The sequence below is a fragment of the Leucopleurus acutus genome (assembly GCF_964270905.1).
Source record: "Leucopleurus acutus genome assembly, chromosome: 14".
NCBI lineage: Eukaryota > Metazoa > Chordata > Mammalia > Artiodactyla > Delphinidae > Leucopleurus > Leucopleurus acutus.
In genome coordinates this window covers 17,864,046-17,889,538 of record NC_139156.1, presented here as the reverse complement: position 1 = coordinate 17,889,538, position 25,493 = coordinate 17,864,046, and the positions used below count along the sequence as shown (strand labels likewise).

General features: G+C 45.7%; 1 protein-coding gene across 1 annotated transcript in view; it reads right to left on the bottom strand.

Moving 5' to 3' along the window:
- GPAM (glycerol-3-phosphate acyltransferase, mitochondrial) overlaps nucleotides 1–22,680 on the bottom strand; it is a 67,506-nt gene extending 44,826 nt beyond the window's left edge. Inside the window, exons 1-2 of the mRNA XM_082854452.1 lie at nucleotides 22,467–22,680; nucleotides 11,056–11,160 (exon numbers count right to left, since the gene is read on the bottom strand). Of these exons, the coding sequence (XP_082710578.1) occupies nucleotides 11,056–11,081 (26 nt within the window). The 5' untranslated portion in view covers nucleotides 11,082–11,160; nucleotides 22,467–22,680. The remainder of the gene's footprint in view (nucleotides 1–11,055; nucleotides 11,161–22,466) is intronic.
- Between the last annotated feature and the right edge of the window lie 2,813 nt (nucleotides 22,681–25,493).

Genomic DNA, 25,493 nt, shown 5'->3' with positions numbered 1-25,493 from the left:
GGTTATATTAATATCATACAAAGTAGATTTCAATACAAAGAATATTACCAGAAATAAAGAGGATCATTTCATAATGATAAAGGAGTCAATCCATCAAGGGGAAGAAACAATTCTAAATATTCATGCATCTAGTACAAAGCTTCCAAATATATGAATCAAAAACGGACAGACTTTCAAGGAGAAATAGAAAAATCCATGATTATAAACAGTAATTTCAGCACCTCTGTTTCCATAACTGAGCAATTAGGCAGAAAAATCAGTAAAGATATACAAGGCTTGTACAATACTGTCAACCAACGTGGCCTAATTGACATTTATAGAACACTACACGCATAGATAGAATATCATTTTTTCAAGTGAATACGGAACGTGTCTTGGTAAAACCTGCCATAAAACAAGTCTCAATAGATTTATAAGGATTCAAATCACATAAAACATACTCTGACTACAATGGAAATTAGAAATCATTAACTTAGAGGTATCTGGAAAATCCCCAAATATTTGGAAACTAACATGCTTCTAAAAAACAAAAACAAACAGAATAAACACCCCACCGTTTAAAGAATAAATAAATCGGAATGAAAATTAGAAAGTACTCTGAACTGAATGATGGTGAAAACACACCTTATAAAGGCTGGGACTCAACACCTTGAAATACCACCCTGAGATCAGTGATTTGAGTTGAGACCTGTCTTCTTTTCTAATACAAATATATTAGTGCTATAAACTTCTCACTAAGTTTTGCTTCAGCTACATCCGTCAAATTGTGACGTGTGCGCTTTTTTCTCTGCAAGAATGTTATGAGGAACAGTGTCAACTGACTTGCCGAAATCCAATGACAAAATATCTGTGACACGCCCTGATCTCAAATACAACAATTACTCCATCAAAAACTTTTAAAGGATATAAAGTTTGGCCTGACTTACTCTTACTGAATCTATGCTGTTCTCATCATCCACTTTCCTCTAGATTTGTTTTCTTCATTCATTTATTTAATAAATATGTATAGAACACCTACCGCCCACCAGGCAGCATAGGATAAGATAGCCTAGGAGACTTACACACAACTGTTTGATAATTGTGTCCCAAAAGATTCAAAACTCAGCCTCAAGTTCAGTAGCCTGTGGCTTCTACAACTCAGTTGATTTGGGGCAGGCAATGAGAACTGTCTGTCCAATACCCATTCCTTGTGGGGTCCTGGCTATTAGAAGCCTGATTTTATTCGGAGTGATCTCTTGCCCAGCCCCGAGAAAAGAGTGAATCAAAGTATCTGAGTTAATTATGATAATCTTGTTCTCTAATAGTCTAACTGTCCCCTGCAGCCAAGATGGTCTTATGACCCAGTTCTGGGCAGTGACACCTAAGAGAAAATCAAACTTGAGGATTTCTGGAGAAGTGTTTCTTTCCTAGTAAAAGGGAACAGATACAGCTGGCCCTGCTTCTTTTTCACTTTTTTCCCCCATTTGCTGTGTAATTTAATGTCCAAACCCCACATTACGAATCACACACCTCTGGATTTTAAGCCACTGAAATCGTTTTTTCTGTTACTCACAGACAAATTGCATTCCTGACTCATATTTAATTTTTAAGCACACTGATTCCAGCTGCTAGAATAACTCAAACATATGGGAGGAAAAGAGCATTGAGAAATAGTCCCTGCCAGTATATCACGCTGGGGGATGGCAATGGACGTGACCTGGGAGCCTGCCATTTAGAACGTACCTTAGGTCAGAAGAGAATGGCATCCCCTCTGACTCACTTTTACCACGTGTGTGACAGAACAGGTACTTCAATTTGACTGAAAACTGCTTCATAGTAGATTAAGCCAAAAACTTCAAATAAGCCAAGCAGGAGGCAGTCATGCTTCTGGGAGAGCTGGCTTGGCATCTTCTACTGTGTGGGCTGCATGACGAAGCTGATGCACCCACCCCAGGAAACAAGGCCAGTGGGAACTAGGTAGGGTTCCAGGCTTTCAGCCACAAGCAGGGCCTCAGGGCAGGGCACCAGCTCTAGAGTTGGAAGCAGGGCACTGAATCAGTAACTACTAGAGCAGTAATTAAGAAATTAGCTTCCAAGTCAATTTCTTTTGTTTACAACTGTTAATTTATTCTTAAAAAGGAAAGTTATTTTTCCTTCTCCCAGGAGTGTAGCCAGGCTCTGTGGTTTAAGTCCTGAGGTTCTGTTGAAAGAGGCTAAGTCATGGCCATTAGCAGCCTTTTTGTTACTGAAAGACAAAAAATGAGAAACTATTGACTGTCTTTGGTCACCAGAGGCGACAAAACCTGAACGGGCCTTCACTTCCTCTGTGGAATCAAGCTGGACTGTGTGACAGGGAGAGGTTATCTGAGGCAGTAGAGGCCAGGAAGGCCCAGGTGCTGAGAAGGGGCTCAGGATGGAGGACTCCGCTCATGGATCTGATTGGAGATGGCTCCAATGTAGGCCCTAGAGGTGGCAGATCTTCAGAAGGAGGGTGAAAGTGGAAGCACTATGGAGAGAATAGAGAGTCTTGGGAGCCTCGGTGAAGGTCCCGGTGGCTGAGCACGTTGGGAAAACAGAGCTCCATGCACCGTGCAGGGTGTAGGCAGGGAACAGTGGTGAAGAGGGCCAGCCTGAACAGAACCAGGGCCTCTGGCTCACAACACATGTGCCAGGGAAAGGGAGAGGAGGGGAGTCCCAACACTGATCACCATTGGACTTCTAGGGACTGTTGACACGAGCAGTTTGGAGACAGATTAATTCAACATCAATTCATGCATAACACATTGACTGAGAGCCCACTGTGTGCCAAGCATCTTTTTCAGGCACCGAGGATACACAGATGAGGCTGTCACACATAGATCCTGCCCTCATGGAATTAATAGTCTAACAGCCTATGGAACGTTGGGAGGGAGACAGTAGGGAGAGTAATAAACAAGCAAACAAATAAAATCATGACAAGTTTTGGAAACTGCAATGAAGATCCAACAGCATCTGTCACAGAGAATAACAGAGGTGACCAACATTAGGTAAGGTGATGGGAAGGGCCTCTCTAAGGGGGGAGCAGCTACCTTGAGGCTGGGGTGTGAGAAGGATATGAAAGGAGACCAGAAAAGATCTTTCCAAAAAGAGGGAACTATACCTGCCAAAGCCCTGAAGGAGGACAGAGCTTGGCAGACAGAAGTGAACAAAGGCCAGTGCAGGCTGGAGGGAGTGAAGGGGATGTGGCAGAGGGAGGGGTTGGGAAGACAGAAGGGGCCAGATAGAGCAGGGCTTTTTAAGCCGTAGTAAGAAGTTTGAAAAATGAGAAATAAAATGGTGACATGTCATACATGTCGTGGCGGAATCCACATGCCCTTTACCTTATAAAGATTAGAAAAGAATGCATCAAAACAAACCCAGGTCTGTGGACCTGGACAGCCCAGAAGGAGGAGAAATGGGCATTGGTTCAGGAGCTATGATGTGGGCAGGGGCCTACCTGCTGCAAACTGGCCTCAGAGAACCTAGGCAAGAGGTAAGTACATTTTGTAAGCTACCACTTATTGGGCACTTACTATGTGCCAGGCACTGTTCTAGCACTCCATAGGCATTATCTCAAGCAATCCTTTGTATCAGGCATGGTGCTGTGTGAAAAATAGCCCGTGCTAGACAGCCGCTAGTGGACTTTAATACAGAATTCTACTTAGAAAGGTCTTAGAAGAACTGAAAGGACAAAAGGGGATAGTGAGGCAGCCTAGAGATTAGCAACAATGGAAGATCACTACCCTCCCTAGGGCTGGAGTGACAAAGCCAGGTGCTAACACAGCCCCTAGGCAACAGCTGGGACCAAGGAGAGAGGGGCTGCCTAGGGGGAGCCGAAATCACAGAGCTGCCACCGCTGGAGATGCCCCCTGAGAAAGAGGGGGATACCCTCCCTGGCTTTTACCTCTTTCTGGCCTCGTCTGCCAGCCCTCCTACTGGCTGAAGCAAACTGCAGGGGAATCTAAGGAATGAATTTGCAGGGGGCTACCTCACCCACCCACCCAGCCCCTCCCCAGACATAAAGTAGAGCAGAGAAGGATGGGGATTGGATCTGAGAGCAAATAGGCAAATAAGGTACCCATCGTCCCAGCAGCCCCATGAGCTAGGAACTGTTATTACCCTGATTTTCCATATGGGAAAACTGAGGCACAGGGAGAGGTTAGGTGAATTTGGTATGTGGAAGAACCCTGATTTGAATTCAGATCCATCTGATTCTAGAGCCCAAACATGTAACTGATAGCACTACTCAGCCAGCATAGGTGAGAGCCTGGGAGTTAGGACTGGGCCACCAGATCCCAGGTCTGAAAAGCTTATCTTTATGTTAAACCCCACTCCATGAAGGAGCTGAGGGTAGTGATACTAAGAGGTGGTTGGCTTAAAAACTGAGCTGCTGCTAGTTGGGACATAAGTGGACTAACCCTGAGTCCTTCCAGCAGAATGTCCGAGAGTTTGTGACAGGGCTTTGGAGCCTGACAACCTGGGTTCCAATCGTGGTCTGCCATCTACCAGCTGTGTGACCCTGAGAAAGTTATTTAACCTCTCTGAGCCCCCAAATTCTCTCATTTTAAAAGTGGATTTGCTAATGTTCACTTACTGGGTTATTTTAAGGTAAAATGGAATAATGTATACAGATAATTAGCATATTGCCTGCCAGATGGTGAGATTTACTAGATAGTAGCTATTATTATGATTGTTGTTAGTCTCCTCTTGCATAGACTCTGAAGACAAAAGAGAGGTCCTATTCCTTTGAGCTTGAATCCTAGTGAAGAATTTATCCTAAAATCTTTGGAACTCATATCGACCATTAAGTTTACTTTGTTCTGGGAAGAATGTCTCTGTATCAGTCAGGATGGGCTAGGTTATGATTCAGTAACAAATGTCTCAGAGTCTTGAGACAACAAAGTTTATTTGCCTATGCTACATGGAGACTGCAGGTTATTACAGGGGCTCTGCTTATAAGGTCACTAAGGGAGGCTCCACCTTGACACTTGCTTCCTTGATTGCTGGGGCTGGGACCAGAGAGTATAGGGAACCATGCACTGGCTCTTAATCCACACATCACTTCTGTTCCCATTTCATTAGCTAAAACATCACGTGAAGCAAGAGGTGGTGTAATCCCACCATGTGCCCAAAACAAGGTAACTAAACATTTATGAACAACCCTAATGACTATCAGAACAGCCTCAGTGAAACTTCTGGTTGGGCTGGATAAAGCAAAGGCCCCAATCTGGAATGAAGGGATTCAGGAGCCTCTAACAGGCCAGACTACCCTAGATGACATCACAAAAGTTTGTCCTTGTTGTGCCTAGAATTGCATCTCCGAAGACGTTGTCTTTTAGGAAAAACTTTTCTTCCTAAATATTGCTTAAAACCACTTCTCTGAAAACCATTGTTGGTTCTTGGAACATATGATCCAACATGGTTTGTGGAGCTGAGATGCTGACTGTAAGCAAAGCATCTTGTCTTCTGGGAGAGGGAGCCTAATGTAGGCTAGATTCTTCATGCCCAGACTTACCCGGGACCTTTCTTCCACTGTTGTATAACCTGATGTCAGATTATTGCGTACTGATGGCTCGTGGAGCAAGTTCAAGCTCTGGGTGTAAGCCTTTCCTCAGCTTTCACAACCCCATGTCCTGCTGGATTTCTTTCTACCTGCCTGAGTGTTCTTTCTTGGCATCTTTTGCTGGTTCAAAGCCCTCCTTCACTCTCATTCCACACTCTGTCCTTAGCAGACCAGGAACCTAGGAGTCATTCTTAACTGCTTCCCACATCCAATCGAATACTAACTTCTGGCAACTTTACCTTCTAGATAGCTTTAAGCTCATCATCTTTTTATCTTCCTCTCTACTGGAACTGTCTTATTCCAGGCCACCACCATCTTCCCTGGGCGGCACAGCAGCTTACTACCTGGACTCCTCATGTCTGCTTTCTATACACCACCCTCCCAAACACCCCACATATCAGCCAGGATGAACATTTGAAAGTACAACACTGACGATGTCAAACACCCCCATTTCTCTGCCTGATCCCCACTCCAACTGATTAAAATCTTTTCAATTATTCCTTATAGTTTTTAGAACTGCCAATGCCTGGCACATTACACCGTTGTTAATCTCACCACCCTCATCTCCTCCCACTTGCCCTCTTTTTCTCCAACTTCAGTCACCCTTTCTTTCTTTCAGTTCCCAGGAAAAACGGGCTTTACTCTTCCATTGCACAAACTGCTTTCTCTGCCGGCAGAGAGAGCACAACCCTTTTTTCTCTCCAACTCATGCTTCATAACATAGCTCAGATCTCACCTCCTCATGAAAAACTTTTTGACCCTCAGACTAAGGCAGGCCCCATATCATATGCTTCTTCCCCAAGGGACTTATCACAATTATAATTGAATATTAATTAATTGTAGAATTAGCCATTTAAGATCTGTCTCTCCCTCTTGAATGTCCGTCTTGATTTCTCCCATTCCTTTCCTTTGTATTCCTAGCACCTAACAGTACCTTGTACAATACAGATTCTTAAGATCTATTTGTCAAATATCTAAATACAACATGGTTAATTACCTACTAACAAAGGAAGGTGTGAATGGCTATGACAACTGTCAAGAGTCCTAGACAAGGGTAGCTCTAGGAACAGGAGTATTCAAGGAGAGATATATGAACCTAGAATTTTGGGGGCTCAGGACTCACGGGTCTTGGGGAAGGCATGTATCCAAGCTTGACAGGGAGATAGGAAGCAGATTTCCCATTCCTCTCCCACCCCAACTTCCTGAGCCAGAGTAGGCGGAAGAACATAATACAAGGGAGAACAGGGGCCCAACTCTCCAGTGGTAACCAGCAACACAGTGGGAGGTGGTCCACAATGGATAAGAACACCACAATTAAGTACAGGGCAGGGCTTCCCTGATGGCGCAGTCGTTGGGAGTCCGCCTGCCGATGCGGGGGACACGGGTTCGTGACCCGGTCCGGGAGGATCCCATATACCGCGGTGCGGCTGGGCCTGTGAGCCATGGCCGCTGAGCCTGCGCGTCCAGAGCCTGTGCTCCGCAACGGGAGAGGCCACAACAGTGAGAGCCCCGCGTACCACAAAAAAAAAAAAAGAAAGAAAGAAAGAACAAGGCAAAGCACACTAGTGCCCAATACACTTGAAGGAAGGAATTTGAAAATACTTGAGAGGAAAGCTAGACGTGGCTGGAGACAGACTAATTTTTATTTTTCTTCCCTCAGAATCAGTCTTTGTCAAAAAAGAAAAAAATTTTCATGAAGGGGACAAGGAGAAACAGGACTACTCTGCGTTTATTCTTTTTCTAATGAGTTCAAAGTAAGCTAGAAACTTACTTATTAAGTCTAATTGAAAGGAAGATCAATTGAAGTTCAGCTGAGGCTCATTTTTAGAATACTTTTAAATAAATTTACTTTCATTACTTTTGGGGACATAGAAGCTCTAAGATTTTCTTCTGGAAAATTATTCTCCTGGGTATTCTAAACATACTCCTTAAAACTGTGTCTGGCTTTTAACTTACAGATTTCCCAAAAGAACATTTTTCCAAAGTAAAGAGTGTTATCAACCCAGTTTCCAATGATCTAAATTGCCTGATATAAAGTGAAACCTGAATAAGCATGATGCAGCTGACTGCGGTTTTAACCAGATATTCTCTGACGGTCATCATCATATTATTCCTTAAAATATTTGAAATTTATTACAAGGATGACCTCCAACATGAAGGTAAGATATTAGAAAACAGGCTTTCCATAACTGAGGGTCACAGGGTGCAATCCTCTCTCCCAGCCCCGCTTTGTTATTCCGCTGTCTTGGGAGGGGATTAAGTCTGACCCTTCACTCAGTTAGGATGACTGACACCTCACCTGTACCTGTTGCATATCCAATCTGCTTAGGAGATGGCAAAACATCTTCCCCTTCATCAAATTATTTTACGGTTACTTTTTCCAGAGGCTTTCAGTTCCGGTCCAGGGTTCCTACTTCACCTCTATCTATAAATTTAGCCCACATACATGAATTGTAGAATTCCTAGTAACCAGTATAGGCTACGGGTGGGATTACACAAACCTTAATACCCACAATGTTGGTTTTTCTATAGATTATTTATAAGTGATTTTCTTCGAGAATAGTCTGTCTAAATTTCTAGGCCACCTGCTCACTAACTGCTGATGATATTGGGTTGTCCAAAAAGTGCCTTCGGTTTTTAAGTAAAAATAAAAGACACATTTTTCCTTTTCACCAAGAACTTTATTGAACAACATATTCACCCTTTTGTTCCACCACCTTCTGCCACTTTTCAGGCAACTTCATAATTCCACCTTCCCAAAATTTTTTATCTTTTTTGAGCAAAGAACTGTTCCAGGTACCTTTTACAGTCTTCCAGGGAATGGAATTTTTTTCCATTAAGAGAATTTGGTAAAGACTGAAATAAATGGAAATCCAAAGGTACAATGTCTGGTGAATACGGCAGATGAATCAGAACTTCCCAGGCAAGCTGTAACAGCTATTGCCTGGTCATCAAAGAAAAATGCGGTCTTGCATTATCCTGATGGAAGATCGTGCGTTTTCTGTTGACTAATTCTGGATGCTTTTCATCGAGTGCCGCTTTCAGTTGGTCTAATTGGGAGTGCTACTTGTTGGAATTAATCGTTTGGTTTTCTGGAAGGAGCTCATAATAGAGGACTCCCTTTCCGTCCCAACATATACACAACATCACCATTTGTGGATGAAGACGAGCCTTTGGTATGGTTGGTGGTGGTTCATTTTGCTTGCCCCACAATCTCTTCCGTTCCACATTATTGTACAGTATCCACTTTTCATTGCCCGTCACAATTTGATTTTTTGTTTGTTTATTTGGTTTAACATCTTTATTGGAGTATAATTGCTTTACAATGGTGTGTTAGTTTCTGCTTTATAACAAAGTGAATCAGCTATAACACATGGAAAGGTCAGGGAATGGACAACAATGTATTTGGAGATACTTGAGCTGAGACCTCAGCCATCTCATCCTTGGATTTCTTTTTTTTAATGCTTTACAGAGAAGCACATATTTTTTATTAACAGTGCAGCAATATCTATAATGACTGAGAGGATCTGCCAAAAGAATAAAGCCTCCTACCCAGCCAGCCCCCCCAAAAAATACTCTTAAAAGAAATTGTGTGGATGGACCTAGAGTCTGTCATACAGAGTGAAGTAAGTCAGAAAGAGAAAAACAACGTATGCTAACACATATATATGGAATCTAAAAAACAACAAACAAAAAAATGGTTCTGAAGAACCTAGGGGCAGGACAGAAATAAAGATGCAGATGTAGAGAATGGACTTGAGGACATGGGGAGGGGGAAGGGTAAGCTGGAATGAAGTGAGAGAGTGGCATGAACATATATACACTACCAAACGTAAAATAGATAGCTAGTGGGAAGCAGCCGCATCGCACAGGGAGATCAGCTTGGTGCTTTGTGTCCACCTAGAGGGGTGGGATAGGGAGGGGGGGAGGGAGACGCAAGAGGGAGGAGATATGGGGATATATGTATATGTATAGCTGATTCACTTTGTTATAAAGCAGAAAGTAACACACCATTGTAAAGCAATTATACTCCAATAAAGATGTTAAAAAAATAATAATTACAATAATAAAATTATCTACTTGGTCAATAACCTCACTTTATAAACCACGGTGACTCTTAGCCAAATTCAAATTAAGCAGAGTAGTCAGCTGGCTCTCCTCTGCATGTGACATGCAATCGGTTCTTATTCACAAAACCAAAGGTGGCACAAATAGGAATCCTGTTATTAATCAGGCATGTGCTTCATAGTTTTACAACATGGCTGCCATTCAGACACATCCAAAATGATCATTATTCTGAGCCATTAATTACAGCTGGGCAAACTGTATTATGCAGACCTGTGAAGGGTCTTGGAATGTTGAGTATAAAGCTCATTCTATGGTTTTAATCTGTGTGTGCCCTATTTTCCTCATCTGCAAAACAAGTCTAATAATAGTACATACTTTATAGGGTTAATGTGAGGATTAAGAGTTAAAATATATAAGGCTCTAGGACAGTGCCTGGTGCACAGTGGGAACTATATAATGTTTGCAGTCATGCTAAGAATCCCCAGGAGAATGTGTAGTCCTCTAAAAGGAAGGCTGCATTTGACCCAACAACCATCAATCTCCCTTGCTTCCACAGGTCATAAGTGATAAATGTGGTCTTTGAGAATCGCAGGCTTGCCCAGCTCCAACTCAACAAATGTTCCTTTTGCAGATAGAAAATTTCTAGAATTTTCCTTTGATAACCATGTTATAGATTGAGTCAGTAAAGTCTTTAAAGCAGTATTTCCTAACTTTTTAGAATCAGGGAACACTTTGAGAGTGTAATGAAACTCTAGACTTCCTCCTGATTTAAAAAAAAAGGACATGTAAAAGTTTGCATTCCATTTCAGGGGGCTCATAACCGCCCCCCGCCATGATCATTCATGGACCCCAGATTAAGAATCAGTGTCCGAAAGCATGGCTTGGAAGAGAGCCACCTTTGGATCTTGTTCTTTTAGGGATGTCTGAAACAAAATGAGACAGAAACACATACTTGCACATTGTAAAGGAAGTATTAACTACTGTTAGCCAAGGGGGTTGATAAATAAGGGGTTCTGGTGAGGATAAAGGTGATGAAAGAGGAGGAGAATGAAGAGGAGAACACGAGGGGGAGGGAGAGTCACCCCAAATGGATCAAAGTTGATAAACTAAATGTACACTTCTACCTTTAAGCGAGCCAAGTATGCACACCGCTTGGAACTGGAACTACTGTATGGCTGTAATTATTGGCAACTCTGGAGGCAGTTTATCTGATTGTATCAGAGCTTTCTTTTAAACCTCAAACAGGTAAAATATTACCACTGGGGCTCTTCACCCCCTGTTCAGTGACTGAGATACAAAAGAAATGCTAATTATGGGAATTGAGCTGTGAATTTTGAGTGACCCTAGGGACAAAATGATTATCTGGTTGTCTTAAGTTGCGGGGAAATTTATTAGGGGGTTTTAAGATTACATTAACTGATTTTTACCTTAAGTGCTCCACCTGTAGAAGCATTAAAGTCTCCTGATAAGGAATGATTTCAAAGAGGTGATGGCATTGGCCAGAAGACTTTGTTTTTGGTGAGTCAGGGGTACTGTAAGGAGAAAGCCCAAGTGAGGTGGATGTGTCCTGCTGGGGCCACGTGATGGGCTTGGCACTTTGACTAGGGCTCACTAGAGCCCCTACTCATCTCCTATTTCTGACAGTGATGAATGCCAGAGACCAAAGAGGAAGAATCATATATTTACAACAAAGGTCATAGAATGAGGCCAAGGACCCACTTACATTTCTGCCCCATTATGACCTTAGATTGCATCCCTGCCTCTGAAAGCATCTTCTCAGGACCTGTGAGTGATGACATGCTCTTACCTGTGCTGACCTCTGTTGCCTTGTCTTCTACGTCTCCCTTACCCCAAAACCTCCACTTTGCCCCAGTCCCCAAGGCCATCTCTTTGTTCTTGGACCATCCCAAGCTCACCCCTGGCTCAGGGCTTCTGTATTTATTGTCCTCTCTGCCAGGGACATTCCTTCTCTAGATATTTGCATGGCTGACTCATTCTCATGTTTCAGTCTGAGCTCAGTTAGCAACTTTCTGTCCCCTGCTTTGGCACTTTCCTTCATACTGTCCTATTTTATTTATAGCGCTTATCACTGTCTGAAAGTAATCTCTCGATTTATTTTCTTCATATTGTCAGTCTTCCCCATTAGACTGTGAGCTCCATGAGAGCGGGGATCGTCTATGTCTTGATCACTGCTGCAGCCCCCCAGGCTTAGCAGAGAGAAAGCACTAGAAATACATTTGGTGGTTAAAGGAATGAATGATCATCGTAATAGCTACATTTATTGAGCTTTTCCTCTGTACCAGGCACAGGGCAGCAAATACTCTCTCACTGAATTCTCACAGCAACCCTCCAAGGTACGTATTTCTTACCCCACGGTACAGATTAGGTTTCAGAGAGTTTATGTGGCTTTTCCAATGTCAAAGCAAGCAAGTAACTAAGACCTGATTTGAACCGAGGTATGTTTAACTCCCGCGTTACACTCTAAATCAGGAGTCAGCGCGCTTTTTTCCATAAAGGGCCAGAGAGTAAATATTTAAGGCTTTCTGAGCCATATGGTCTCCGTTGCAACTCCTCACCTCCATTGCAGAAAGCAACCAGGACTATACATATACAAAGGGGCGTGGCAGTGTGCCAGTACAACTCTATTTACAAGCCGTGGGCAGGATTTGGCCCAGGGACCATGATTTACAGATCCCGCCTTTAAATCATCATTCTATCTGTGCTTTGCTAGAAGGGGGTTAAACAAAAGAGGAGGAGGGAAGTAAAAGAAAAGCATTAAAATGCGTGCCCTTCAAATAAGAAAGACAGCAGGTGGATAAACTAAGTTTAAAAAGGCAAAATAGGCGATGGAGTTCTGGTAAGAGTTATGACTCTACTTCAACTTCTCAACTAACTTATAACCATCACTGAGACCACAGGAGAGTTTGACGCAAATACGGTATTCTGTTTGCACCAAGTTTCCATTCATATTGTAATTATCCGTGATTTCACCGGCCAGCACCCTAATAGACCACACATACCCTCCATCCCAAGCAGGCCCAAGATAGGCAAGATTGAAGGATAAAGTATCCCGAGGCACTGTGACGATTAAAACTCTTCCTCTCTCAACCACTGAGCCTGAAAACTTCAGTCTTTTCTTCTCAAGCAAAGGTATGAGTTTGTTGGCAAAAGGTGAAAGACAAGATATGAATCACAGGTCAGAGCCAGCCCAGAGAAATCTCCCGCAGCCTCATTGAGAAGGTGAACATATTGGTGCCCAGGGGTTTAATCAGAGTGGCTCTCGAGACTGAATATCAGCATTAACGCGAAAGACCAACTCACCAGTCCCTTGAGCCTGGGCTGCAGGGTAAGGGCTGAACTTGGGAAGATGGGAGGTAGGGACAAAGGTGGTTTCTATAGCGCTTGGCTATGCCGGAGCCTTGGGGGCAAGGCCTCCTCTCTGCCCTGTTTTTCTCTCAGGCAGCCCTAGGGCATTAGAAACACTGTAGACAAAATACTCATTTCTCTCTTACCCTGAAGAAGTGTCCCTCTAGAAACAGCACGTGGCTCTTAAACCAAGAGGTGCATTTTCCTCAATCTGTATGCAATTTTCTGAACATGGGCTTTAAATGTTTGAATAGTGACAAACACTCAAACCTTAGTCAGGCTCCTGAAGCTTTTCCGAGGCCCGTGTGTGCACTTTCTTGTAAAATCCAGTTTTTCTAAGAACGCTGCTAAGTCAGTTTCACCAGAGCCCCCATCTTTGATATCTGATTGGGTTCCTTATCCTCTGCCATCCCCCAGGTGATATCTGACACCCGAGACTACAGCAAAGAATCCTGTTGGGTCAGTTTACCGAGAATCCCCCTCACCCATGATGTTTCTTCTTGGTAATTTTCCACCCACTGACCCCCAACCTGCCCCTTAGCCGTAAATCCTCACTTGCCCAGGCTGTACTTGGAGTTGAGCCCAATCTCTCACCCCCACTGTAAAATCCCATTGCAGTGGTCCCTATATTTATCTCAGTGGTCCCAAGTAAAGCCTGCCTTGCTACCTTTAACAAGTGTTATTTTTTTCCCCTCTAACACAGGAAGGCAGCCCCAGCATGGTAGAACCAGCATCTAGAGATGCAACATCTGACCCAGCTCTGCATCAACCAGCAATGATGTCCTGGGTACCCCTTGCCACTCGCTTCCTTTTTCTGAGCCTATTTTCCTATCAGTAACACAATGAGTCAATTTCATACCTTTTCATCCACCCAGAAGTCCATCTTTTTGTTGTCTGTTTAACATCTACTATATTTATTGTTTTTAATAGCCACTATTTCAGATCATTTATATTAATAAAAATTGATTTCTATGGAACATTTAGTATTTACCAGAATTGTGCCATGTGCTTTCCATGTGTTCTAATATTTAATTCCTCATGAGGAGGAACCCTTGTGATTGCAGACTCACAGATATGACAGCTGAAGTTCAGGGAGGTGACATATATTTCCCAAGGTCAATCAGAGAGTAAATGGCAAAGCTGGGATTTGAGCCTGAACCTTTTTTTCTTTTTTTTTTTTTTTCTGAGAACTACACTGCCTTCATGAGCCCTGTAGCCCCTGGTCAGAGTCTGACCAGAGAGGAAAATACAGATTCAAACTCCCTTGCCCTGGGCTTCCCTGGTGGCACAGTGGTTGAGAGTCTGCCTTCCTATGTAGGGGACATGGGTTTGTTCCCCGGTCCGGGAAGATCCCACATGCCACGGAGCGGCTGGGCCCGTGAGCCATGGCCACTGAGCCTGCGCGCCGCAACGGGAGAGGCCACAACAGTGAGAGGCCTGCATACCGCAAAAAACAAACAAACAAACAAACTCCCTTGCCCTAACTTCTTTTTTTAATATTTATTTATTTATTTATTTTTGGCTGTGTCGGGTCTTCATTGCTACATGCAGGATTTCTCTAGTTGCTGTCAGCAGGGGCTACTCTTCGTTGCAGTGTTCAGGCTTCTCATTGTGGTGGCTTCTCTTGTTGCGGACCACAGTCTCTAGGCACGTGGGCTTCAGTAGTTGTGGCACGCAGGCTTCAGTAGTTGTGGCTCGCAGGCTTAGTTGCTCCACGGCATGTGGGATCTCCGTGGACCAGGGCTCGAACCTGGGTTCCCTGCATTGGCAGGCGTATTCTTTTTTTTTTTTTTTTTTTTGTGATACGCGGGCCTCTCACTGTTGTGGCCTCTCCCGTTGCGGAGCGCAGGCTCCGGATGCGCAGGCTCAGCGGCCATGACTCACGGGCCCAGCCGCTCTGCGGCATGTGGGATCCTCCTGGACCAGGGCATGAACCCGTGTCCCCTGCATCGGCAGGCGGACGCTCAACCACTGCGCCACCAGGGAAGCCCTGGCAGGCGGATTCTTAACCACTGTGCCACCAGGGAAGTCCCTGCCCTATCTTTTTATTACTATACCATTATGGTTTTCACTGGGTCAGGCTACAAAATACCAAGATGTTTTGCCTGGAGGAGATAGTGTAGGACCTGCCATGGATGTTCAATGCATGGTCTTTGCCCTTGAGACACTTAGAACCCAGGAGAGATGATAAAACCCACAGCCCAATCCATGCCCCAGGAGGAGCAGTGCTGAGAACACACAAAGTGGGGGTTCCCTCAGCCTCAATTCCTTATTGTCATTTTTGTGCTCAAGCCAACATGAAACAGTGGCATCTACAAATCTCTGCTTATTGGAGAATCTTTTTCTTTGCTAGCGAGAGACAGTCCCTTTAAGGATGGACCAATTCAACAATCTGGTGGTACAAGAGATTTGGGGCTCTCCTCGAAACAAACAGTTGAAGATTTGTTTTTGAGATGACATATCAGTGTTGGCTTGACAGGGAGGAGGTTGTGGGCACATGGTGGGATAAGGTTAGATTCCCAGACACAGCAGAGCAAGGCTGGCAAAGTAACTGGTTTGTGCAGATCTGATTCTCTCAGGGTTGGGGGAGAGAAAGGGGGAATGAGTTTAATTACTGAGTGTCTACTATGATCTATGCGCTTTTATATACACTGAGCATTAGGTCCTCACAACAATGTATAACGTTGCTGTTTTACAGATGACGCCAGCGAGAAGCCAAACAGGAATTCTAGCTCTTCTTTCCACGCTTTGCCTCAATGCCTGTGTAGATACCGTCCTGCTCTAATTCAGCTTTTCATGAAGTAGATGGTACTTTCTCAATAGAATATCTGTAAAAAATATTTAGGCTGTAAAACCTAATATAGTGCACCACGCATAGTGGGAGCGCAATAAAACAGGATAAACGAACAACTCCTAATGTGGTTTCTCAAACATAGATATCCTCGGATCCAACAGCTCTCAACTGGGGGTGATTTTGCTCCCCGGGGGACATTTGGAAATGTCTGGAGAAATGCTTTGTTGTCACAAAAGGGGAGGAGTGCCACTGGTATCCAGTGGGTAGAGGCCAGGATGCTGTTAATCATTGTACGATGCACAGGACAGCACCACAACAAAGAATTATGAGCCACAATGTGCTGAGGTCGAGAAATTCTGATCTAATCCAGCATGTTTCACGAGGAAGCCATGACCCAGAGAGATAAGGAGACTTGCCCAGGTTCACACATCAACAACTGGTTGATGACATCCCCTGGAGCCTTCTACAACGGTTCTTGCCAGACCTCAAGGCTAGCCAGCCAGAAGGCTGCCTGCCATAAGAGGGATGGGTTCAGTGGGAAGGAAAGACCATGTTGGCATAATGGCTCAGGCAAACCAAACACAATTCCACAGGTTCAAAAGGACCAAGACTGTCGCTCTTCCGTCTGGATCATCCCCTGAATAAGCAGCCAAGGGAGGTTCTGGAACTAGGAGACCAAGACTCAGAACACAGAGTGCTCACCTAGAGGCCTTTGCTGCCACCAGCGTCACACTCCCACTCCCTCCTTTCCTTAGGGTTGCAAACCAAACACAAGGATCAAGTCCAAGAAAGAATTTTCTTTTAATAATTAAATAGGCAAGATAAAAATATTAATGATTGGGTGGTCGTATGAGGTCAAGTAGATATTGCCAGAAACTGATTCTCTCTAAAACATATGAGTCCTTTGCATTGTCATTGTCGCCACCAACAATTTTTTGGCCTCTTATGTGCCAAGAGATGTGTTGGGTCCCAGGGGAGAGATGGGCAGAAGGAGAAGAGGTGTCCACTAACATCACACGTAAGTTATATCCTTGACCCCAAGAAGTACTCAGTGCAAACATGAGGGTCTCCTTTGCAACCGCCTTCACAGAGCAAAGCCAACATTGCAAAATGGGTAAAACAAAACCCTACTTACAGCTAAATAGCGAAGCCCAGTATGATTCCCTCATTTTAAACAACTTTTAACACAAACACTCAACTTCAGCCCAAGAATTTGGACTTTACCACTTGTGTCATCGGGATTTGGTTTGCCTGGGGGACATTTTCTTCTATCCATCAAGCTTCATGGGGAACTTCCAATGCCCTAGATCACACCTAGAATGACAGGGTAGCCAGATGCAATATGGACTTCACTTAACCAGAGGAGATGCTTTGACCTCGAGGTCCCCTAACCTAGGAAGGTAGACAGAGGGCCCCCAAAAGGCTACCCTGAGCCAGGGTACTGGCATCTTCTCCAGCAGTCTCTAAGCTGCCTCTCAGTGGAAGCTGGAGATCTCAGTTAACACAACTCTGAAGATGGACTTTTATCTTGAAATTTCAATGAAAAATTAAACATCCTGGTTACACTGAGTACTAATGGCTTTTATTTCCATTGCAACTGCTTTCTGAGACAGATAATTCCCCTTTAGATTTTCATGAGTTTGGCCCAGAAATCGGATATTCAAGGCATTAAACATACAGGAGCCTGGGATGCCAAGAAAACAGTAGTGTCTATTTAACGATTTGGCTGCCACAGGCAGTTAAGTGTCTTGGGGAAGTGAGTGGAATTTGAATATATCAGCTCTGCCACTCTGCTGCAGACTGGAAAATCAGATACTAAGAAAGACACCCCAGGGGCTCCTGCTTGGGTCTGGACATGGGTGCTAATTTCAGGGAGGAGCAGCTTGAAGGGCAATGATTCCCAGACCTTGAGCTATCACTTTTTTATTCTGCCCAGTCATAATATTAAAATTAAACTGAACAGAAGTTGACAATCTACAAACAACATCATTTAATAAAGAAAGAATGTTTTAACAACCCAACAAGCAGGATGGACAGACTCTCAGAGCAAGGGGAAGTTTCTCAAGTTGAATACCCACAGCCATCTTAAAGACGTGCTGCTTTGTCCTTAGTTCGTATGTCACCAGAGACTGGAAAAACCTCATAGACCAGCACCACTCTGCGGTGTGGAATCTGGGTACTGTGAGTAGCCACTGGAGTTGTGTGGAGAAGAATGAGACTTGAGACCCAGCTTGAATGGAGAAGATATCCCAGGCCAAGGATAGGGACGGGGGAGGGGTAGAAATGGGGGCACAGGAGTTGCCCTGAGAATAAACTACCGCTCTGTGGAGGCACCCTCCACGCTGTAATGCTACAGGACGTTGCTTGTTTAATCACCCGTCTCTTCCACTGTGCTTTAAGTTCCTTGAGAGTAGTGTCTGTACCTCGTTGCCCTGAGTCACAGAGCTAATTAGATGTGGTAGTATAGCAAGCGGGCCTTTGAAGGAGCAATGGCAAAGCACAAGGGACACACGGTGCTGCTTCCAGGACCCACATGATCTGAGGATTAGAAGGCACATTTTCTATTCTCTAATCACGCATGCAGTTTCTGCCTAGTGTAGTGGAAGGGGGCCACCTCCATCCTACCTGGCAGGCTCACCCTGAGCATCAGCCCACAAGATAATTAAAATGCGCCCCAAGGGGAGCTTGATGGGAGCTCGGACTGTTGCTGCCCCAGGAAGGTGTCAGGGGACCGCTGAGCGAAGGCTCAGCTCTGCTGCCTGCGTCTGAGCAGCTGTCTGAACAGAAGCAGGGCCGAGGGTGTGGGGCAGCCAGCCTCCGGCCCGCCTGCTGCCTGATCTTCCCGTTTCCCCATTGCCAAGTCTGAGGAGAGTTCTCAGTCCCGAGGTTTTCACTTTCCCCAGGCCCTCGTTCCTTATAATCACTTTCTGGAATTGACTCAAAGAAAACATCACCGACACAGTTACCAGGAGACACCAGGCTTCAGTTCCACAACAAGTACCCCTTCCCTGCAGAGAAAGTCCAGCCCACGGGGAACTGGATGTTGCTTTCTTTCAAGACTCATTTTGGGTGTCTTTTTTTTTTCTTGAGCCAATCTGATTTTTGGCAGGATGTTGAAGCACAATAGACAGAGCAAACCTCAGCTAGACATCCTGCCATCCCCACCGGGCACTGGGTGGAGGCCAAATGCAAAGCTTACCAAGCAGGTGCGCTGAGGCAAGGGGAGGATGGGGTGGGGAGAGGACTCGGGAGCCCAGGGGTGATGATGGAGCGTTTCCATTAGCCAGCTCAGTGTGACAACCAGAGCCCCACTAAACATCTGAAATGCAGCTCGGCAGGTGGAGAACTGAGCTCCACCTTGGTGGGATTAGCAAGGCTGTGGGTTCTGGGAACTGAACGGTGAGAGTGAGTTTCCCATTGCAAATATCCTGCCATTTTCCTCTTACGACCTATTGGGGAGAATTTGCTTTGGGGTACTACTCACTATTCAAAGTCTTGTTGGAGGGCTTCCCTGGTGGCGCAGCGGTTGAGAGTCCGCCTGCCAATACAGGGGACGCGGGTTCGTGCCCCGGTCCGGGAAGATCCCACATGCCGCGGAGCAGCTGGGCCCGTGAGCCACGGCCACTGAGCCTGCGCGTCTGGAGCCTGTGCTCTGCAATGCGAGAGGCCCGCGTACCGCAAAAAAAAAAGTCTTGTTGGAAATGGTCTTGTGTAGCGTATTATTTACGGCATGGCATCTCTGTTCCTTTCTCACCATCCAATCCTCTGTGACTCTCCCACCAAACAGAGGATTTTAAATCCTGAATTCAGCTGAAGACAGTTACGTGCCTTGAGGTATCAATCCTACTGCCTGTCTTCCCACCATGACTGCTCCCTTCAGGCATCACTGGCTAAAACACCGATGACCCTGGGAGGTCCTACTAAGCCTTACTGTGGCAAGCAAGCAACAGGTGGGGGCTGGCTAGCAGACAGCTGAAGGCAAAAGAGTGAGGCCCCAGCTAAGGAAGAGGAGACGAAGGGAGAATTGATATGCCTCTGAGGGTCACGGGGACAGGGTTCCCCACGGGGAAGGTGGGAGAGAATTGAAGATGCTGACGCTGTTCTTTCAGGAGCCTGAGACTGACCATTTCCTTTCATCACTCTCTGCAGGTTTAGCCTCCCCAGCACCTCCCAGAACTGGCTTTGTCTGGAAAAAATGCTAACCAGCTCCTTACAAGAGCCGTCACTGAAGCCCCTGCCAGAAGGCTCACAATAGACACCGTGTACAGCGCGAAAGGAACACGGTGCTCCTCGGAGGCTGAGTGGGTGAGGAAGGGGGCAGCCTTGGGCACACTCATGGGCAGCCAGAGAAGATGATGGGCCCACCCCCAAATCCTCAGCTCCCTGCTCTCCTCCCAGCCTGCTTGTGCATGGAATTTCACCACCAGAGATGACCACCCCAGGTGGGTTAGTCATCCAGGATGGACGTGTAGGAACCTGGGGGAGAAAGACACAGAGAGCCTCTTATCTGGCCCCTCCCACCCCAGCATCCCTGGGAAGGGGTTAGGGATTTTCATCTGATAGAAAAGTTCCCAGGGGAGTGAGGATACTGGGCTCCAGCTGGGGAGTAGGAAGGAGGTGCTGCAGAAAAGGGATTCTAGGAGACAGAATCGGCCAATTCTTCCTCCTACTCTCCCTGAGTTTGGGCCCAGCCTCTCTCCAGCAGTGGAGGCCTCTGGGTAGAAGAGCACTGGACAGGGAGTCAGGAGGCTCCCGTTTGACCTGGCTCTATCCTGCGGTGGGTCAAGGAATCATAAAACACCAGCGAGCAGCGACTCAGTCTTAGGAATCATTCAGTTCTTCAAAGAGGGCTTTCTTGACTAGCTTTCCACCCCCATCCAGATCAGGTCCTTTGTTCTTTTTCTCATCACAGATGGGGATGACCTATTTATTTGTGTGATATTTTTACTGCCTATCACCTCCCACCCCGTTTACCTGTAACCTCCAGGAGAGCAGGGAGCTTTCTCTGCCTCATTCTCCACTATATCCCAACGCCTCGCGCACAGTAGGCACACACCGCTATTAATGAAAGCAGAATCTCTATTCGCAAAGTAACCCCATGAGAGAAGTATTATACCTATTTTACAGATGAGGAACTTGGGGCTTAGACAATTTAAATAACAAGTTGAAAAACCAAACTCCAGCAATGGATCTGAATGACCCTTCCCCCATGCTGCACTACTCTTCTAACCAAGATTAGCAGACTGGGGAGATCCCCTTAACCTGCGGGCTTTGGCTTAGGTTTTGGGGGCTGTGATGTTCTAGAACCAGATGCCCAAGACATCTGGGAGAGAGGAGGAACAGGAGAGGGATGGCTCTAGAACAGAGGACAGCTCAGAGCTGTGTCCCCGGGCAGGTGCCCGGTCTTACCAAGCCTGGTGCTCGATCAGGGTCCAGGAAGCATAACCCTGTGTACTGGGCTTATCCTCTACCTCTTGATATTTCTCTTGAAATTATGAGGGGGAAGCAGGATTCACTTTGATGAACTTCTCAGACCAATTACTCTGAAGAGTCTCAAGAAATACCATAGGGCCTCAGTAGAGAAAACTCCCTGGGAACCACGAAGCAGTCAGCAAGAAGAACCACCTTCCATCCTGTGGAGCAGTTTTGAGACCAAGCCTTGACAGCATCCTGCCGCAGCTAACAAAGCAGGGACAATCCGTATACAAACACTCAAGAGTTAAGACAACACAGATGGAAACATTTGGAGATTAAGACAGCCACCAAGACTAGAGAAAGGAAACGCAGTTGGCATGGCTATCTCTTAACCTAAAATGCATAGGGAAAAATCAGTTTTAAGCATAGCCATTCAGCATAAAAGTATTCTTTTCCAGTTAATGCCAAAATAAAATCGTTTTTCTTATTTTTGTATCATATCCTCCCCTCCTCAACCACCTCCAGCTAAACCTAACAATTAGAGAGGACGGAATCCATACTGTCATCTCCCTTTCACCTTCATTCCAAGTGACTAAGTCCCTGCTGGCACTGCAAGGAGCCCAGCTTCCATCCGTAGCAAGGACGTCCTTTGACGTCAAGCTCTGTCTGCCCACCTCAAGCTCAAGAAACACCACCGAGGTGGGACTATAATGAGGATGAGAATGGACAAGACACATCAGGTGCAGATCCCAGACAACGTGGGAGACAAATTCTCCTAAACAAGGAGCTTGGTCCCACTCTTCCTTCTCTGATGCCAACATCACGAGGATTGGTACCACCAAGTAGGACTTTGAGGATCAGATGTGACAACGTTTCAAGCTGAAGTAACTGGATTTCTCATAAAGTGTGCAGAACCCTCTCAGGACTTCGGGGTTCTGAGCCAGCGGGAAGGATGACAAGGAGGCCAAGGGGGCAGCTAGACCTGGGGAAGGATTTCATGGGGGCAAAACACGCAGACCCGAACGATACCTCACGATCGCGCTTACAGCTCTCTCCAGCTGCAGACAGCTCATTCCTTGGCTCTGCCGTTCTGTAGAATTCCAAGGCTCTGAGTTCTCTTTCCTTCCACTCCCTTCCTCCACTTTCTCTGCCTTTCCCGCTTTCCATTTTACTGCCCCAGCCCTTTCCCCACCCCCATTTCTAATGTCTTGACATCCTAAGAAATTAGACCAACAGCCCCAGAAAAACAAATTTTTTTAATACCTGTATCCTTGACTTTGTGCTGTTTGAGGAATTATTTCCAACCAGTTGATTAGCAAAGCTGATGGAGACTCTGGAGAAAACAGCCCCAGCCTGAGTGTGGGGCTGAATGAAAATCTCTTCGGGGTGCTTGTTTGTACGGCCAAAGACTGAAGGACTTTGGGTGCTCGGTAGTAACCTCAGAAAAAGTCCCCAGGCAGCAGCAACTCTCCCAGCACAGTTTCGAAACACCACAGGAGGAGGAAGCCCTCTTTAATCAAATAATAACCAGTCAGAGATAAGGCCTTCTAGGCCGAGCTCAGCCAGCCAATCACACGCTTCCTCCTGACCCGCAAAGGCAAACAGACCCAGGGCTGAGTCTGAGTTTCAGGGCTTGTTATAATTTAATGATGCTGCCGCTGGTGTCTTCTTGGCTTTGCCTGGCGGGATTTTCTGACTGGGAAGTGAAGCCCCAAGCTCAGGAACCTCGTTGTCAGTGGAAGCACCTGGCCCAGGGGCTGCAGCTGAGGACCCTGAGCGATCACGTGGCGCCCAGCTCCACAGATGCTTCCACATCACCAAGAGGACCCTTGCTGCTGCTGGGAAGCAGGCTTGGGTCAGCAGGGGGTGAGCATATTTGACACCAGCTGTGCAACTCATTGACTGTGACCCTGAAGAGGTGGTGGAGGCCCCAGTGACTCGCCCTCACATGTTGGAGATGCTTCTCATGCATTTCCTAGGGGTCCTTGATTAGCGGTGACTTCGAGCTTTTCTTTATTCTTCAGCCTTCCCAATCACCCTCCCCTTCCAACGCTATCAGTGCTCTATTAGGCCACAGAGGTATCATAAAGAGGGTGGGTTCTGGAAGCTTAGCAGGCCTGGGAGTGAATAATGACCCTCCATCTCTCCAGCCCTGAACACGCCTCTTAGCCCCTCCCTCGTTGCTGCAAGGATTAAATGAGAGAACTCTGCCACTTCCCGTGAGGTTGTTACGGGCCCTGAGGAGGTGTAAACAAACCCTTAAGAGGTATTGATATATTAGAGGTCAATATCTGAAGGAACTTAAGGAGAACCCCTTTGTTAGGTGAATAGCACTAAGCATCGGCAGAATCCATTTTAGGGCATTTCATCACCCCCGCCTGTTAGCAGTCATTCCCCCTCCCCATACCCCAACCTCCCCATCAGCCATTCACTCAACAATATTTATTTGGCGTCTCTCACTGGGGGAGCACCAAGGTGAGTTCCCCACCCTCACGAAACAATGTTACAGCACAGGAGGCAGGAGTTTTATTAGAGTCCTCAGTGCATGGAGGCAGGACAGTGAAGGGGGCTTTGTCACGGGGGATTTGGTCCCGTCCAAAGGGGACAAGGGAGAAACCAGCAACGGCGCGCGGGAAATGGACTCAAGTCGGGGGGCCAAGTGTAGCCAAACTTTCCCCAAGGGAACTCCCTACGGGTATCAGACCAGGGGATAAAAGAGGAAAAGCAGACTTGTATCACCACTCCTTTTAAAAAAAAATGTAACAGCCTCATGAAGATTAATTCCCATACCATACAATTCTCCCATTGAAAGTACACCACTCAGTGATTGCTAGTGTATTCACACAGCTGTACAGAATGAATTCCAGAACATTTCATCACCCCACAAAGAAACTCCTTCTCATTAGCAGTCATTCCGCATCCCCTGCCCTCCATTCCCACCTCTGCCAGCTCTTGGCAACCACCAATCTACTTTGTCTCCCACGACTTGCCTGCTCTGAACATTTCACATAAATGGAATCATACACTATTTGACTTTTGTGACTGGCTTCTTTCACTTGCCATAATGTTTTCAAGGTTCATTCATTGCTTTTTATTGCTCAATAATATTCCACTGTAAGAATATACAACAATTTGTTTTTCCATTCATCCACTGATGGACATTTGGATGGTTTCCACTTTTTTGCTGTTACAAATAATGCTGCTATGGACATTCTCCACTCCCTTTTATCCACAAATTCACAATCTCATAGCAGGGAAATAAGAAGGAAACAAAGCAGGTGAGAGAAGTAGCTTTTGAAGGACATCTCTCTAGCCAGAAGAGAGAATATCACAACAGTAGCTGCGCGTGATATTTGCACAAATTTTCACAACACGTAAAGCACTGTCATACATTCCCTCTCGTGTAATCCTCCCCTCAAGCCTAGGGATGAGGGAGGTATTATTTTTATTGCCATTTTAAAGATAAGATCATAAAGAATAAGAAAGTTTGGGTAACTGGCCAGAAGTCACCCAGCCAAGAACTGAGCCAGAATTAGGTTCTGCGTTCTTTGTACTGCAGCTCTTCACACACAAAACGGCTTTATTCTTCTCTTACATACTCAGACTTGGCTTCCAGGAAGCGTAGTCCAAGGGAAAGAAAAAGAAGAAGAAGAAAGAAAGAAAAAGAGATTTGACATTATTTATGGAGAAAGTGGCAATTAGGCCAACAAATAGTTGTTACTGTCTGCAATTTAAAAATTTGTACTTAAGGCTCAGAAAGGTTAAATATCTTATAAGGCACAGAGCTAGTGAGCCAGTCATTGCTGACTTAAAGGCAGCTAGGTGATCCCCAAACACAGGCTAGATCACCTTGCTTTCTTCCTAATATCTAACCAAGAGCAGTAACATGGCTGTTCAGATGGAAGGAAGGGTAGCTTTGGAGGGGGCACTGCAGATGAGGGTGGGCCTGGGTGAAGAAGATGCCACCCACAGCATGGGGTGTGGAAGGGGATAAGGGAACATGTGAGTCTGAAGATGCAGAGACAGCTATGAAGACAAGAGCAGGAGGAAAGAAACAGAGAATGTGGGGAGAGTCCAGCTGAAAGGCTGGCCAAGTCCCCAGGTTGTCCCGTGGCCAGGAATGTTTCATCGAAACCCTTACGGTCACTTGACAAACAATATGAACAGATGTTCTGAGTGGAATGGTGTGGGAAAGATATCAACCAGAGACAGAGCTAGAGAATCCATCCAGCTTCTTATCACCTGTCCAGACCCAACCAAAGAGCACAGTCCTGTACCACGGGAGAGGGA